At 34.2% G+C, this 12,416-nt stretch overlaps 1 protein-coding gene across 3 annotated transcripts in view; it reads right to left on the bottom strand.

The window, feature by feature from the left end:
- The window catches only part of ifc (delta4-sphingolipid-FADS-like protein ifc), an 82,089-nt gene that overhangs the window by 5,397 nt on the left and 64,276 nt on the right, over nucleotides 1-12,416 (bottom strand). For 2 of the 3 annotated variants that reach the window (XM_089106205.1, XM_089106207.1), the window contains exons 4-5: nucleotides 8,043-8,182; nucleotides 3,794-4,219 (exon numbers count right to left, since the gene is read on the bottom strand). In XM_089106205.1, the coding sequence (XP_088962331.1) occupies nucleotides 3,794-4,219; nucleotides 8,043-8,182 (566 nt within the window). Of the gene's footprint in view, nucleotides 1-87; nucleotides 187-3,793; nucleotides 4,220-8,042; nucleotides 8,183-12,416 lie in introns of those variants that run through there. The other variant, XM_089106208.1, reaches the window with a different exon arrangement.

The following is a 12,416-nucleotide window of genomic DNA, read 5'->3' on the forward strand; positions in this document are numbered from 1 at the left end:
ATACCTAAATGACAAAATCAAATAGAACCTTTACCCAGGAATCGTGATGCGGTAGTGTATCATAGTATTCTGGTGCTATTGCTTGTACCTTAAAAGAAATACCTAAATGACAAAATCAAATAGAACCTTTACAAAGGAATCGTGATGCAGTAGTGTATCATAGTATTCTGGTGCTATTGCTCGTACCTAAAAAGAAATACCGACATGGCCAAAGTAAAACTAAAATGTTAACTTACTAGAAACAATTAATTATTTTTATTTTGAATAGTTTGACCTAACTGCTTTATGAATCCTGGGCTAACTGCTACTTTCATATTATTGTTGGGTTATTTTATCTTTGCCGTCGTGTTTATCTTGGTACTGTAGTGTTATTTAGTATTTATCTTTTTGCTATGCCTAATTTTTCGATCTTGTCTCACCATGGGCCTATGTCAAATATATACATGTATATACGAATAATATAATGGTTGAACTTGAACTAGTTTACACGGAATTCATCTTGTCAACAGCCTCTAAATAATTCATTAATAAAATAATTTACTTAAATTAAGTTAGTTAAAGTTAAATTAATTAATTTAATAAATTTTAAAAGAACAATTAAATTGATAAATGAATTGATTAAAGTTAACTTAATAAAAGATTAAATAATAACTAATTAAACATTTAGCATCTAGATTCGACACAGCGACAAAGATTTTTGTAATTAGATTTTGGATTTTACTGGGCGACAGCAGATGGCGTTGATTCCAAAACTTGTTTTTGTGCTTCAGCCGTTTTGGAATTTTCATAGCTATAGGTATGAAGATGGAAATAGTAGTCTCTCGATTCTGTGAAATGTTGTAAGATCCTTTTGATGCTAAGAAATATATGTGTAGTTGAATTTGTTCTATGCAAAAGTACTTTTTTTTTTTAATTTTTTATACTTAGTCAACAATTAATGGTGTTATGAGTCTGCGAATAGTATCTATGTCTCTGAAAATTCCTTTTCTTACGTCTTATCAGTTTTTCAGTTGTCCTAGGAACTAGACAATACCAAAATAAGAATTCAAATATATGGTTTCGCACCCGGATGTAATTTTCGCCTGAAAATGGTATTAATGAATAACAAAAGTAATGAAACAAATTATTTACTCAACTCAATACAATAAAACATAGTAAGAAAATAATTAGCCCCAAACGGATAGCAGAACTGATAATTGTTGACTGTAACGAACATAAGAAGTTAACGCTTCATCACGAACAAAAAAAGTAGATGAATAAATAAAAAGCACAAAACTGAAAACTAAAAAAGAAAATACTGGACAGGAAAAGAGATCCTGGGCAAGCAGTGCATAGAAGGTAACGCCAAAACGGTCACCCAGACAAAATACATAAAAAAATATACAGTACCCTTCATCAACAAAGCTCATTAAAAATCCTTATTACTCATTTTCATATTATTCTGAAAGCCTCTCAATCTATATTTACTTAGGATTAAGGCTTTGCGATATCTAATTGAGAATCTTTTGGAATTAATAGGAAGTCTATACCCACTACAATGTTTAAGAACCTAAAAAGGTAAAAAAAATGGATACGTTTCGTAGAAACGAGACGTATCTGCTTGGCTTTTGTTGGCATTACTGCCAACAAATGGTATAATTATTCTGGCATTACTTGGCTTTTGTCCTAGCCAAGTGGATTGGTGCGATGGATTTAGAAGCCTTTGTCCGAGAGGACGGGGGTTCAAATCCTAGTGTACTCAATTATTTGATTTGGGACGGGTGTCAGTGGCGTGACCCAGTAAGCTCAGCCAGAGTCTACCTAGCTTTAAATGGGTAGCTGGAGAAATCCTGGGAAGGTAAACAGGAAGTGTGTGCGAAAGCACAGGATGGTTGCCCCCCCCCATTGAACTTCCATGCTGTATGGGCCAAGAAACGGAGATCAGCACCGCCTGTAGGGACTGTAAAGTCCAATGCCGTATTCTTTACCTTTTTTTTTACTTGGCTTTTGTATTTTAAATTCACCATTTTGCAATACTTATGGCTTGATCGGTCAATGCAAGAAACTTCCAAGTATTCAAACTGCTTTACGTATCCGTAGTGGTTTTATTTGCATCCAAAAAATATTTACATATATGCAAGGCCATAGCCAGGACTTTTTAAATCGAAATAGACGAGTCCCTTGCTTTAACAGACCTACTTGTGTTATGTTCTGCAGGGTGATAACCTGGAGGGTGGATCATTTTATAGGTGGGGGGGGGGGGGCCAGATAACTCAAAGAGTGCATTTAAACCCTGAAACACCCTAACTTTCACTGAGCCTTCACACAAATATGGAATTACTTCTAGGGAAGGGGTAGACTTGATACTTAATCCCTCTTGATTTCCGGGAATATTTCTAGAACACGCCTCCATTATTAAAGTAAGAGTAACATTAAATCCCTAAACAAGCAGAATTTATTCCATGTGGAAGGGGGGTTACCCCCTCCTCGACCACCTTTGAGGGAGATATATGTTTAATCTTTGTAGTCCAGCGGCGTGAAACCTTCAGGGATTATTTTCTAGTTCAAAAAGATCATCGACATTTTGCCTTCGGAAGGGAGATGGGTTGGGGGTCCAAAAAAGAGCAAGGAAAACTTTTTTCTTGATCAATTTGAAAATTACAACCATAAGTCCTTGGGCCAAGTGGACTGATGTGCAAAAAAAAAAATAATTCAAAGTTTTAGTCCCTCTGAAATTGGTCCGTCCTCTAACAAAGGGGGCTGAAAAAAGTGCCAAATTTTTCACATTGGCAGGAAACTTTGGGATAAGGAGATCCAAATACAGAAGAGAAAAAAATATTGCTTCCTCTTAAAATACAGTCCAAACAAGGGCTAGAAAAGTGACAAAACTTTCTTCCTACTCACTTCAAATGGAAGGGGTCATTTTAGAAACTTGTGAGGGGGATCATTCAATAAAAAAATTGAAAGCTCTTTTATCTTTTTTTAGGTCAAATTCTACTGGAGGGCAATCAGCCTCCCTCTCTGTTCTTTTTCTGCCATCCAACCCTCCTCCAAATCCTATGATAACCGAGACAAATTTTAAGGTATCTGCTTTATTCAAAAGCTTCCAAATGTCTATTTTCCCCTCAGAGTTGTTATCATCTCCACAGACCCAATGTTAAACTTTATCTTACCCTCCTATGATAACTCAACCCCAGAGACACGAAAACAGAATTCAAATAAAATAAAATGTAAAATTAAATACTATAAAACATTCTGCATATATTTTGGAATATTCTAAAATTCGTTCTTTTCCTCATTATTTTTATATGTCATACATTTACTCTGTGGCTGCTCAATTTTGAATGGGGAGATTTTCCACGGGAGGATGGGGAATTGTCAGGGGAAATTTTCTTTGGAAAAATTTTCAGGGGGAGGGGAGGATTAAGCCTAGCGTCACAGATTGGATAAGCCAACCCATCTTCATCTAGTGTTTTGTATTTCTTCTCTATGGTTCTTCATTTTCAGCTATTATCTTTCTAGACCCATAGTGATTTTGAAATTTCTTGAATTCATACTTATTGATTTCAATCTTTTAGCTCAATTTTTGAAGATATATAAAGAAGCCTGGTGGAGACAAGGCGCAAGGCACCAGTAAAAATATTGCTTGATTCTCCAGTTGATACTTGATACACTTGCTGTCAGCTGAAACATCTCCCAATTAAGTTCAACAGTCAGGCTGGCCTAAGAGATCATTCACTGATTAACCGAAACTGCTTTCAATACAATTGATTACCTTATTGATTGATTACCTATTAATAAATTAATTGATTACCTGAGGAAGCTTCGACCCTGGAACAGCAGGAAAATCATGATGCTCATTATGATACCCAACGTTGAACGTAATCCAGTTTAACGGACCGTAATAAGAATACGTTTCAAAGCCCTTCTTAAACATGTAATGCTCACTAATAAAGTGCCCGGCCACTGGGTGAACTCCCATAGCAAGCAGAGAACCACCAAGCATGTAGACCAAGCTCTTTGCTCCAAGGAAATAGTAGACTGCAAAATTGAATGACAGTTGCAAGACAGTGTTGAAAACTTCTAGACTGGTAGGCGAGCGAGGACGGGTGAATACGGGTCGGAGGGCATAGAAGAGGGGCTGGAGGAAGAGCCAGAGTAGTTTACCGCCAGTGGTACAAAACAGTTTGGCTTCAAGTGATGTTGGTATGTCACTGTCGAGTTCGTCGTCACCCTGGTACTAAAATAATAAAAAGGGAGCATTAAAAAATTATTATATATGATATAATTAATTATATATATTATTAATAATATATATATATATACATATAATAATATTAATATATTATTATTAATATTATATATTTTAAAATAAAAATATTAATATTATTAATAATTATATATGATTATTAATTATATATATGATTATAACTAATTATTATATATATATTATATAGAAGGGTATAGATGTACTCAGGTCCAACAGTTCGGGATTAGGGGAAGGGGGTGGGTCAACAGCGGAAAAAATTCATTTTCCAACCACATATTTTAAATATACATTGAGTTAGGGGGGGGGGGTGCATCGAACCAATCTCAGAGGGGGAAGGGCGGGGAAGTAATTTTTACGAAAGTTTAAAGTCATGTAAGTTTTACGCTCTGAGTAATTTTTTTTTCATTTCAGGATGATTTTCAGCTATTTTCTTTACTTTTTCGGTCCCCCTTCACCGAAAGGTTTTATCTTCTTTTTTACGGTTTGAGAATATGTGACTTTTCATTCCCTTTGGTTTTTACACCTTTTTATTAGAGTTCTACCACCCTCTAATTTTCATTTTCAAAAAAGAGAAGAACAGTATTAATAATAATAAAAAGGAAGGTATTCTGTCTAAACAAATATTTTCCACTTTAAAAAGGAACAATATTTTCCCTGTTTTCATTAAAAAGTATTTAATTTTATTACAAGAACAGAAAACCAAAAACATTTTATAGCAAATAAAAGAATAGAGTCCATTTAGTGTCAGGGCTGATCTCACTTTCCTAAAAGAAATAGAAGAAACTAGAAATGCTAGATGGCGTTTACGGTTTTGCATTTCTCACACAGCTACTAGTTTTCCCTCTTGTCGGTTTCCCAGCACTCAAAAATCAGGCTCATAGGATCCGGACTGCGCATACATCCCTAGTTTCAAACATTTAATATCTGGGTAGGGCCAGGGTTGCCACGTGTAGCACTATATTGCTAATTGTAGAACTACTTTTGGGCTATGTAACACCCAAGGGAGTATCCAAGGGGAGGGGAGTTAGGGGTTTTTACTACTGCTACTAACAACCCACTGCAGCACCAATAGCAGTAGTAAAAGTAGGTGCAAAGAAGTACAGGAAGAGACACATTTATTAAAGGACATATTAATTAAAAAGAGTCGTCACATTTATTGTTCAAGTCAGTCAATGTTACATTATAACATAATAACAGAAACACCCCTTACTACTGTATTTTTACTTTATCATTATTTATTTTTGACTCTTTGCGTCAAATCTACAAAATGCCCTTCATTTCCGTGAACTGACGCTCCTGCTAGCGGCAAAAAGTCAGGCGACAGCGCCATGTAACCCGATAAAAAATTCTCTATGCGGTGAGTAGGGTTACCCAAAATTTCTTGTTGACAGGAGGCCACATTCTAAGAGGAGGCCATAGGAGACTACAACAAGATAAGGTTGTTCTCTTCGGCTTTGAAACCTCTTAAAACAGGAGGCAATAATCTCACACTATGAGCCATTTAGAACAAATTTGACCAAGCCCACATTTTATTTTTTTGAGGTTTTCGCATCAAAACACTCGATCTACGCTTAAGATGAACCGTCGCAAGACTATTTCCTAAAACTTGACTTTTGTTGGTCAGTTCGGAGTTCTAATGCTTATTTCTGAGATGGTTTCTTAAATTTAAGCTGAGTTTATGCGAAATTTCTTCTAATAGATAACAGATTTGTAAATAAATAAGGAATGACTGCACAAGCTTCTAAAATTGTAAATTATTTTCTTAAAATCAAAATTTTTTATAACTGCTAATAATTTAATATAAAATGATAACTATCTATATTTATTCTTAACATGAGCAGACACGAATAAGTCAAAAACTGATATATGCTTTTGCCTGCGAAATCTATCCAAATTCATTGAATTAAGTTACGCTTGCCTAATGTCCAGCATGAATGTCTTTATAGTTTTAGGATTTTCATAAAATGAACCTCCCAATAAACCTCCTTTTATTATTACTCCGTTGTTAATTAAAATCAGAATATAATTTTACAAAGATAATACAATAATCTAAGACTTAAAACAAAGATACTTCAAAGAATTTTTGCCAATGAATATTATAGCTTTTTAGGAGCTAATTTGATTAAGTCCATTCTAAAATTTCTCAATTATAGACTTAGAAATGGGTTCCATCCGTAAATACCCAGTAACTTTCAAAGAAGCGAAACCTGACTTAGCCCAAAATGCCCCAAAGAACGTTCTCGTGAGTAAAAGCAATATATATCTTGAGACTATAAGGCAATAAGCATACAAGTAATATAATCATATAGGCAATGAGCATATAAGCAATGTACTTCGTGACTATAAAAATATAAGTAAAATAAGCATATAAGCAATATATCTCTAGAATATAAGCATATAAGCAAACACCAAAAATACTGGAAATTATCGCCAATAAACCATTAGCATTTAAGACTAACTGTGATTTATTTATTTTTACATTGTCTTTATTGGTCTGTGCGTGGCTCTGGTCAAATTTGCCTCTCAATAGCATATATTATATCATTTATATGAATTATTATTAAAGCTTTTAACCAATATAATATATTATTTAATTTGTAGCTTTTGTAAACAAAATCAAATTTGAAGAAAATTCTTTACGAGTGAAACAATTTCTACAACCACGAACAACTACAAACAGTAATAAAGTACTTCCTTCAGAAATCCAGCTAATAAGGATTCCCCGCGTCCCGAGCGTTACGGAGGGAGGGGGTTCAGATTACCCTATGGGTGGTCAAAATTCAAACACCAAAATACAATGTTAGATCCGAAGCAACCTCAGGGAAGAATCCTACCCCCTGGGAGCAGGTAGAAAAAACTATGAATATATTAAAGAAATTAGCAGAGACCGGAGGATAAAACTTTCAGAAATTATCTACAAATTCTTTTGGGTACCCGTCAGACTGACTGTGTTCCAAACAGTAAGCTGTACCAAAAACGTGGTTCTATCCCCCTTTCAATTGGGGTTTAAAAGAGAGAAAGGTTGAAATGGCTAGGAAATGTTCTGAAGATAAAGGATGAGAGGTTGCCAAACATCGTCCTTTTCAACCAACCATCTAGAGCCAAAGGACAAGCAGGCCGTCCCCGAATGGGATGGTCATAAAAAAGAATTTAAGAGAACTTGAACTTCTTGGGTGGGTGCAAAGAGCGAGTATTTTAATAGATTTGGATGGAGGAGGAGGGCAAGTAGCTGTGTTGGCCTCAGGCGGCTGTGTTGGCTTCAAGTAGCTGTGTTGGCCTCAGGGTGCTGCAGTGGGTTGATAGTAGCAGTAAATCTGAATTGATATCTGAGCAGATTACCCGCTCAGATATCAATTCTTGAAATTCGACAGAGATTTCATTCACCTAACTCAATTACTTTCCTGAAAATATTAAAGAAAGTTTACCCAGAAAAATATTGCTTACCTTATGCCTACTGGCATATTAAAAAAAAAGTCAAATTTCCGATATTCCTCATATGTAAGAAATTATCAAAAAGCCGAAAAGGGTACTGTTTGCCAATAAAAAGTACAAAAACTATTAAAAATATTTTTAGTAAATTCAGTCCAAAGGATATCAGCAAATTTTGGCATAAAATGTAGGCCCAAGTTTCGGCACGGTTTTTTAGATGAACCCCCTCACTCATAGAGGTTAAGCGTGTGTAACCGAATGCATTTGCCATCGGGAGGGGTAGGGAAATAAGAAAGCAAATATATACGAAATTTTAGGATCATTCTTTGGAACAATTTAGTTATTATATTTTAGAAATGCTTACTCTGTGATGCTCCAAATGGTACTTCTTAAAGGCGCAAGCAAAAGGCAAGCCAATTGGCAAATTGGCAAAAATTCCAAGAATTTTGTTAGCCATTGGTCTAGCATGGCCAAACGCCAAATTGTGCGAAATCTCATGAATTGCTGTAATGAAAAAGATAGATTAGTCCGATTGAGTATCTCATATCCCTGACTGAAGGGTTTTAAGCAGGGCGAGGGCGTCCCCCCTTGAAATTAAAATTTTTTTCAAATTCCTGGGCAAGTTCTTTTTGAAATAATTAAACAAAATTATTATTGACCCCTATTGGTTAAATAAACAAGCCTAGTAGCAACCCAATGCAAAAACTGGTGGGTACATCTGACTACCACACCAGGGAGTCGGGTCAGAGCAAGGGTAGAAGGACGTGAGCAAACCTTGCGGAAATAATGCCTGGAGGAAAAAACCTTAAACTCTGATACGGTAGTTCCTTGGTATCCTCCTTAACGAGGAATACTAAACTAAAACTGGGAGTTCAACATTCCAAACAAACACAACTTAAAAACAATAGGGAAATTTTTTCCAAGACAGTGCAATTTAAATCGGTGAATATTACGGCCCTATGCCGTCTTCAGCACAACATTAAAAAAAAAATATATATATAAAAACCAACTTACATTAAAATACGAAGTTTAAAACTAAAAATGCTTTTTAAAAAAACACTTTTAAAAAACCTTTAAAACAGCCCCAGTATCCTTACTTCAACGAAATTCAACCAGGACTGACAAATAAAATGATGAGAGAGGATGAATTCATTCAAACGAAAAAAAAATGAAATTATTAAATGCAAGATCTCAAAGCCAATCCGTTTTTTTAAGTCGCTAGTTTTAAAGGCCTTTTTGTAAAGGGTTTAATGCTATTGTCAGTTGGTTCAATAAAATATTTTGTTAGATAATTTTAGATTAAATTTGAGTATAAATAATTCAGTGAGTATTCTCCTAGGTCCCTATTTAAGGAAATATTTTTATTTATTTTGAGCCTAATTTCGATTGATTCCCGGACCACCTGTTTTATCCCCCAATCACTACTAATGAGAGAAGATTTTTCAAAAAGTATTGTGTGGCTGGAATTATCAAATATATGGCTAGCTAAAGCAGAATCAAAGGAGTTATTAGAATTATTAGCAATTAATGCTTTGTCTATGTCTTCTTTATGCTGGTGTATCCGTTTTTCTAGATTCTGATGAGTTCTGCCAACGCAGTAATTGCCACTATTGCATGGTATTTGATAAACCCCTCTTTGGCGAGTAACTGGGGTTTTATCTTTACCGGAGTTTAAGAAATTCGTGATTTTAAAATTATTGGTGAAAACTAAATACAGATTGTTTTTTGTGCAAATATTTTTTATTTTTGTGGTGATTCTTGGGATGCACGGAAGATAAATTATATTAGAGGGTTTTTCTAGAGCCTCACATTGTGAAATATTGTTGATTTTACGAAAATGTATTTTTAGTCTATGGTTAATTGTATTATTGATAAAAGGAATGGGGTATCCGTTGCCAAAAAGAATATCTCTGATAAAATTTATTTCTGCTTTTATGTATGAATCGGAGCAAATGTTCAGGGCACGGTCAATGAGAGAAGTTACAACTGCTCTTTTAACTTGTGGGGGGTGATTTGAATTAAAATGAAGATATCTATTGTTTTGTGTTGGTTTTCTATAGATAGTGAAGTCAAAATTATTAGCATTACGGATAGTTAGGACATCTAAAAATGGTAGTTTATTTTCAAATTCAATTTCAAGGGTAAATTGCAAATTTATATCATAAGTATTAAGATGATCTAGGAAACTCCGAAGTTCAGTTTCCCCATAATTCCAAAGTTGAATTACGTCATCCATGTAACGACCCCAATAGACATGTTTTAAAAAAAAGAATTTAATGCCCAATTTTCAAGGTTCTCGACATAAATAATAGCCAGTAGGCCGGATAGAGCTGCTCCCATTCGTAACCCATTTATTTATTGATAAAAAGAATCAAGAAACTGAAAATCAGTGAAAACTTATTACAGATTTTAACAAGATTAAATAAAACTTCACCATCAATCCCTGTCGCTGAGTCTTCGATTAAGTGATAATTTTCTTCTATTTTGGTTTTTAATAATTGCTCAGAAGTAGCCACATCTATATTCGTGTACATGGAAACAATATCAAAACTACTAATTATTGTGTTTTCTGAAATACTTGTGTTATTAAGTTTTTGAGCCAATTCTGCTGGATTACTAATACAGAAATTTTGTGTACACAGTAAAGTTTTGAAAGCTGTGCAAAGCCTTTTTCCCATATTGGAAGTGGGGACTTTAATATATGCTACGATAGGTCTTAGGGGAATGCATTGTTTATGCAGTTTTGATAAGCCGTAAAATTTTGGACAGAAACTACCACGGGGGTAAAATTTGTTGTATAATTGTGGTGTGATTTTACCATTCTGTTTTAGCTGTTTTAATTCATTTATAATATTATTAGTAAATTGATCAGTAGGATCATGGGTGATCGGTTTATGTGTACTTATGTCATTTAAAAGTGAAAAGATTTTGTTATCATAGTCTACCGTATCCCTGACAATGAGTGAGTTGGTTTTGTCTTCTTTGGTTATTATAATATATGGGTCTTTGCGGTGGTTAGATAATATTTTTATATCGTTCAAATTTTTTCGTGTGAAAGTGGTAGAAGACTTGGCCTTTTTTTGGCTATTATAAAGGGTATTTATGAGATAAGACCTAACTTCATCAGGGTTTGAAACAGATGGGTAGTAATTATGCAAAGTGGACTCTAAAGAGGAGACTATATCCACCACGGGAACTTGTTTCGGAAGAAAAGAGAATTTTGGACCTTTTTCCAGTGTTTCGATTTCCTGGGTTTCAAATGTTCTAGAAGAGAGGTTAACCATACCGGTCCAGGAGTGAATCTTGGAGAATAAATACGGTTTCTCATTGAAGATTCCTCTCTCAATTTTTCCAATTTTGTATAAAGTCGTTCCTTTGACAAGCAAAAATTATGGCAATACAAATTCCTTTCTAATCTAACAACTTGAGAAAAATCAACAGTGGACAGGTTTTCAAACAAAAAATTTTCGAGAGATTTTCTTTCTGCAGAAATGATATGTCTTTTTTGCTTTTGGTCCTTAATAATATGGACTAAGGTTTTTGATTGTAGTGTATGAGCAAATTTCCCTTCTTTCCGGGTATTTAGATGTAGTTTATATCTTAAAAACTTTGGAATAAGATTTTCGTTTCTGCAGGATTCTAAAAATTTTTGTTGATTAATAATATTTGCATGTTTTTTACCTAAACTAATAAAATAGAAAATATCATAGGTCAATTGCTTCCCATAAGCTAGACGTAAATATTGACGATGAACACGCTGACCTTTAACATCCAACAGACACTAATTCAGCGCAAGAGGGAAATATTTTCCAATACAGAGCAATCTAAATTTGTGAATCTATTAATCTTAAGTCGAAGGGCCGTCTTCAACCCACCATTCAAGAAAAAATATATATATAAACAACCTTACATTAAAATGAGAAGTTTAAAACTAAAAATGCTTTTTAAAAAAACGCTTTTAAAAAACCTTTAAAACAGCCCCAGTATCCTTACTTCAACCAAGTTCAACCATGACTGACAAATAAAATGATGAGAGAAGATGAATACATTCAAACAAAATAAAATGAAATTATTAACTGCAAGTTTTCAAAGCTAATCTTGCTTTTTAGCAGCTAGTCTTACAGGACTTTTTGTAACGGGTTTAATACTATTGTCAATTGTTTTAATAAAATATTTTGTTAGATCATTTTTAATTAAATTTGAGTATAAAGAAGTCAGTGAATATTCTCCTAAGTCCCTATTTAAGGAAATATTTTTATTTATTTTGAGCCTAATTTCGATTGATTCCCGGACCACCTGTTTTATCCCCCAATCACTACTAATGAGAGAAGATTTTTCAAAAAGTATTGTGTGGCTGGAATTATCAAATATATGGCTAGCTAAAGCAGAATCAAAGGAGTTATTAGAATTATTTGCAATTACTGCTTTGTCTCTGTCTTCTTTATGCTGGTGTATCCGTTTTTCTAGATTCTGATGAGTTCTGCCAACGTAGTAATTGCCACTATCGCATGGTATTTGAGAAACCCCTCTTTGGCGAGTAACTGGGGTTTTATCTTTACCGGAGTTTACGAAATTTGTGATTTTAAAATTATTGGTGAAAACTAAATACAGATTGTTTTTTGTGCAAATATTTTTTATTTTTGTGGTGATTCTTGGGATGTACGGAGGATAGATTATATTAGAGGGTTTTTCCGGAGCCTCACATTGTGAAATATCGTTGATTTTACGAAAATGTCTT

The sequence above is a fragment of the Artemia sp. Qi Xiang Cuo genome, chromosome 20 (assembly GCF_049724085.1).
Source record: "Artemia sp. Qi Xiang Cuo chromosome 20, ASM4972408v1, whole genome shotgun sequence".
Taxonomy (NCBI): Eukaryota; Metazoa; Arthropoda; class Branchiopoda; order Anostraca; family Artemiidae; genus Artemia; species Artemia sp. Qi Xiang Cuo.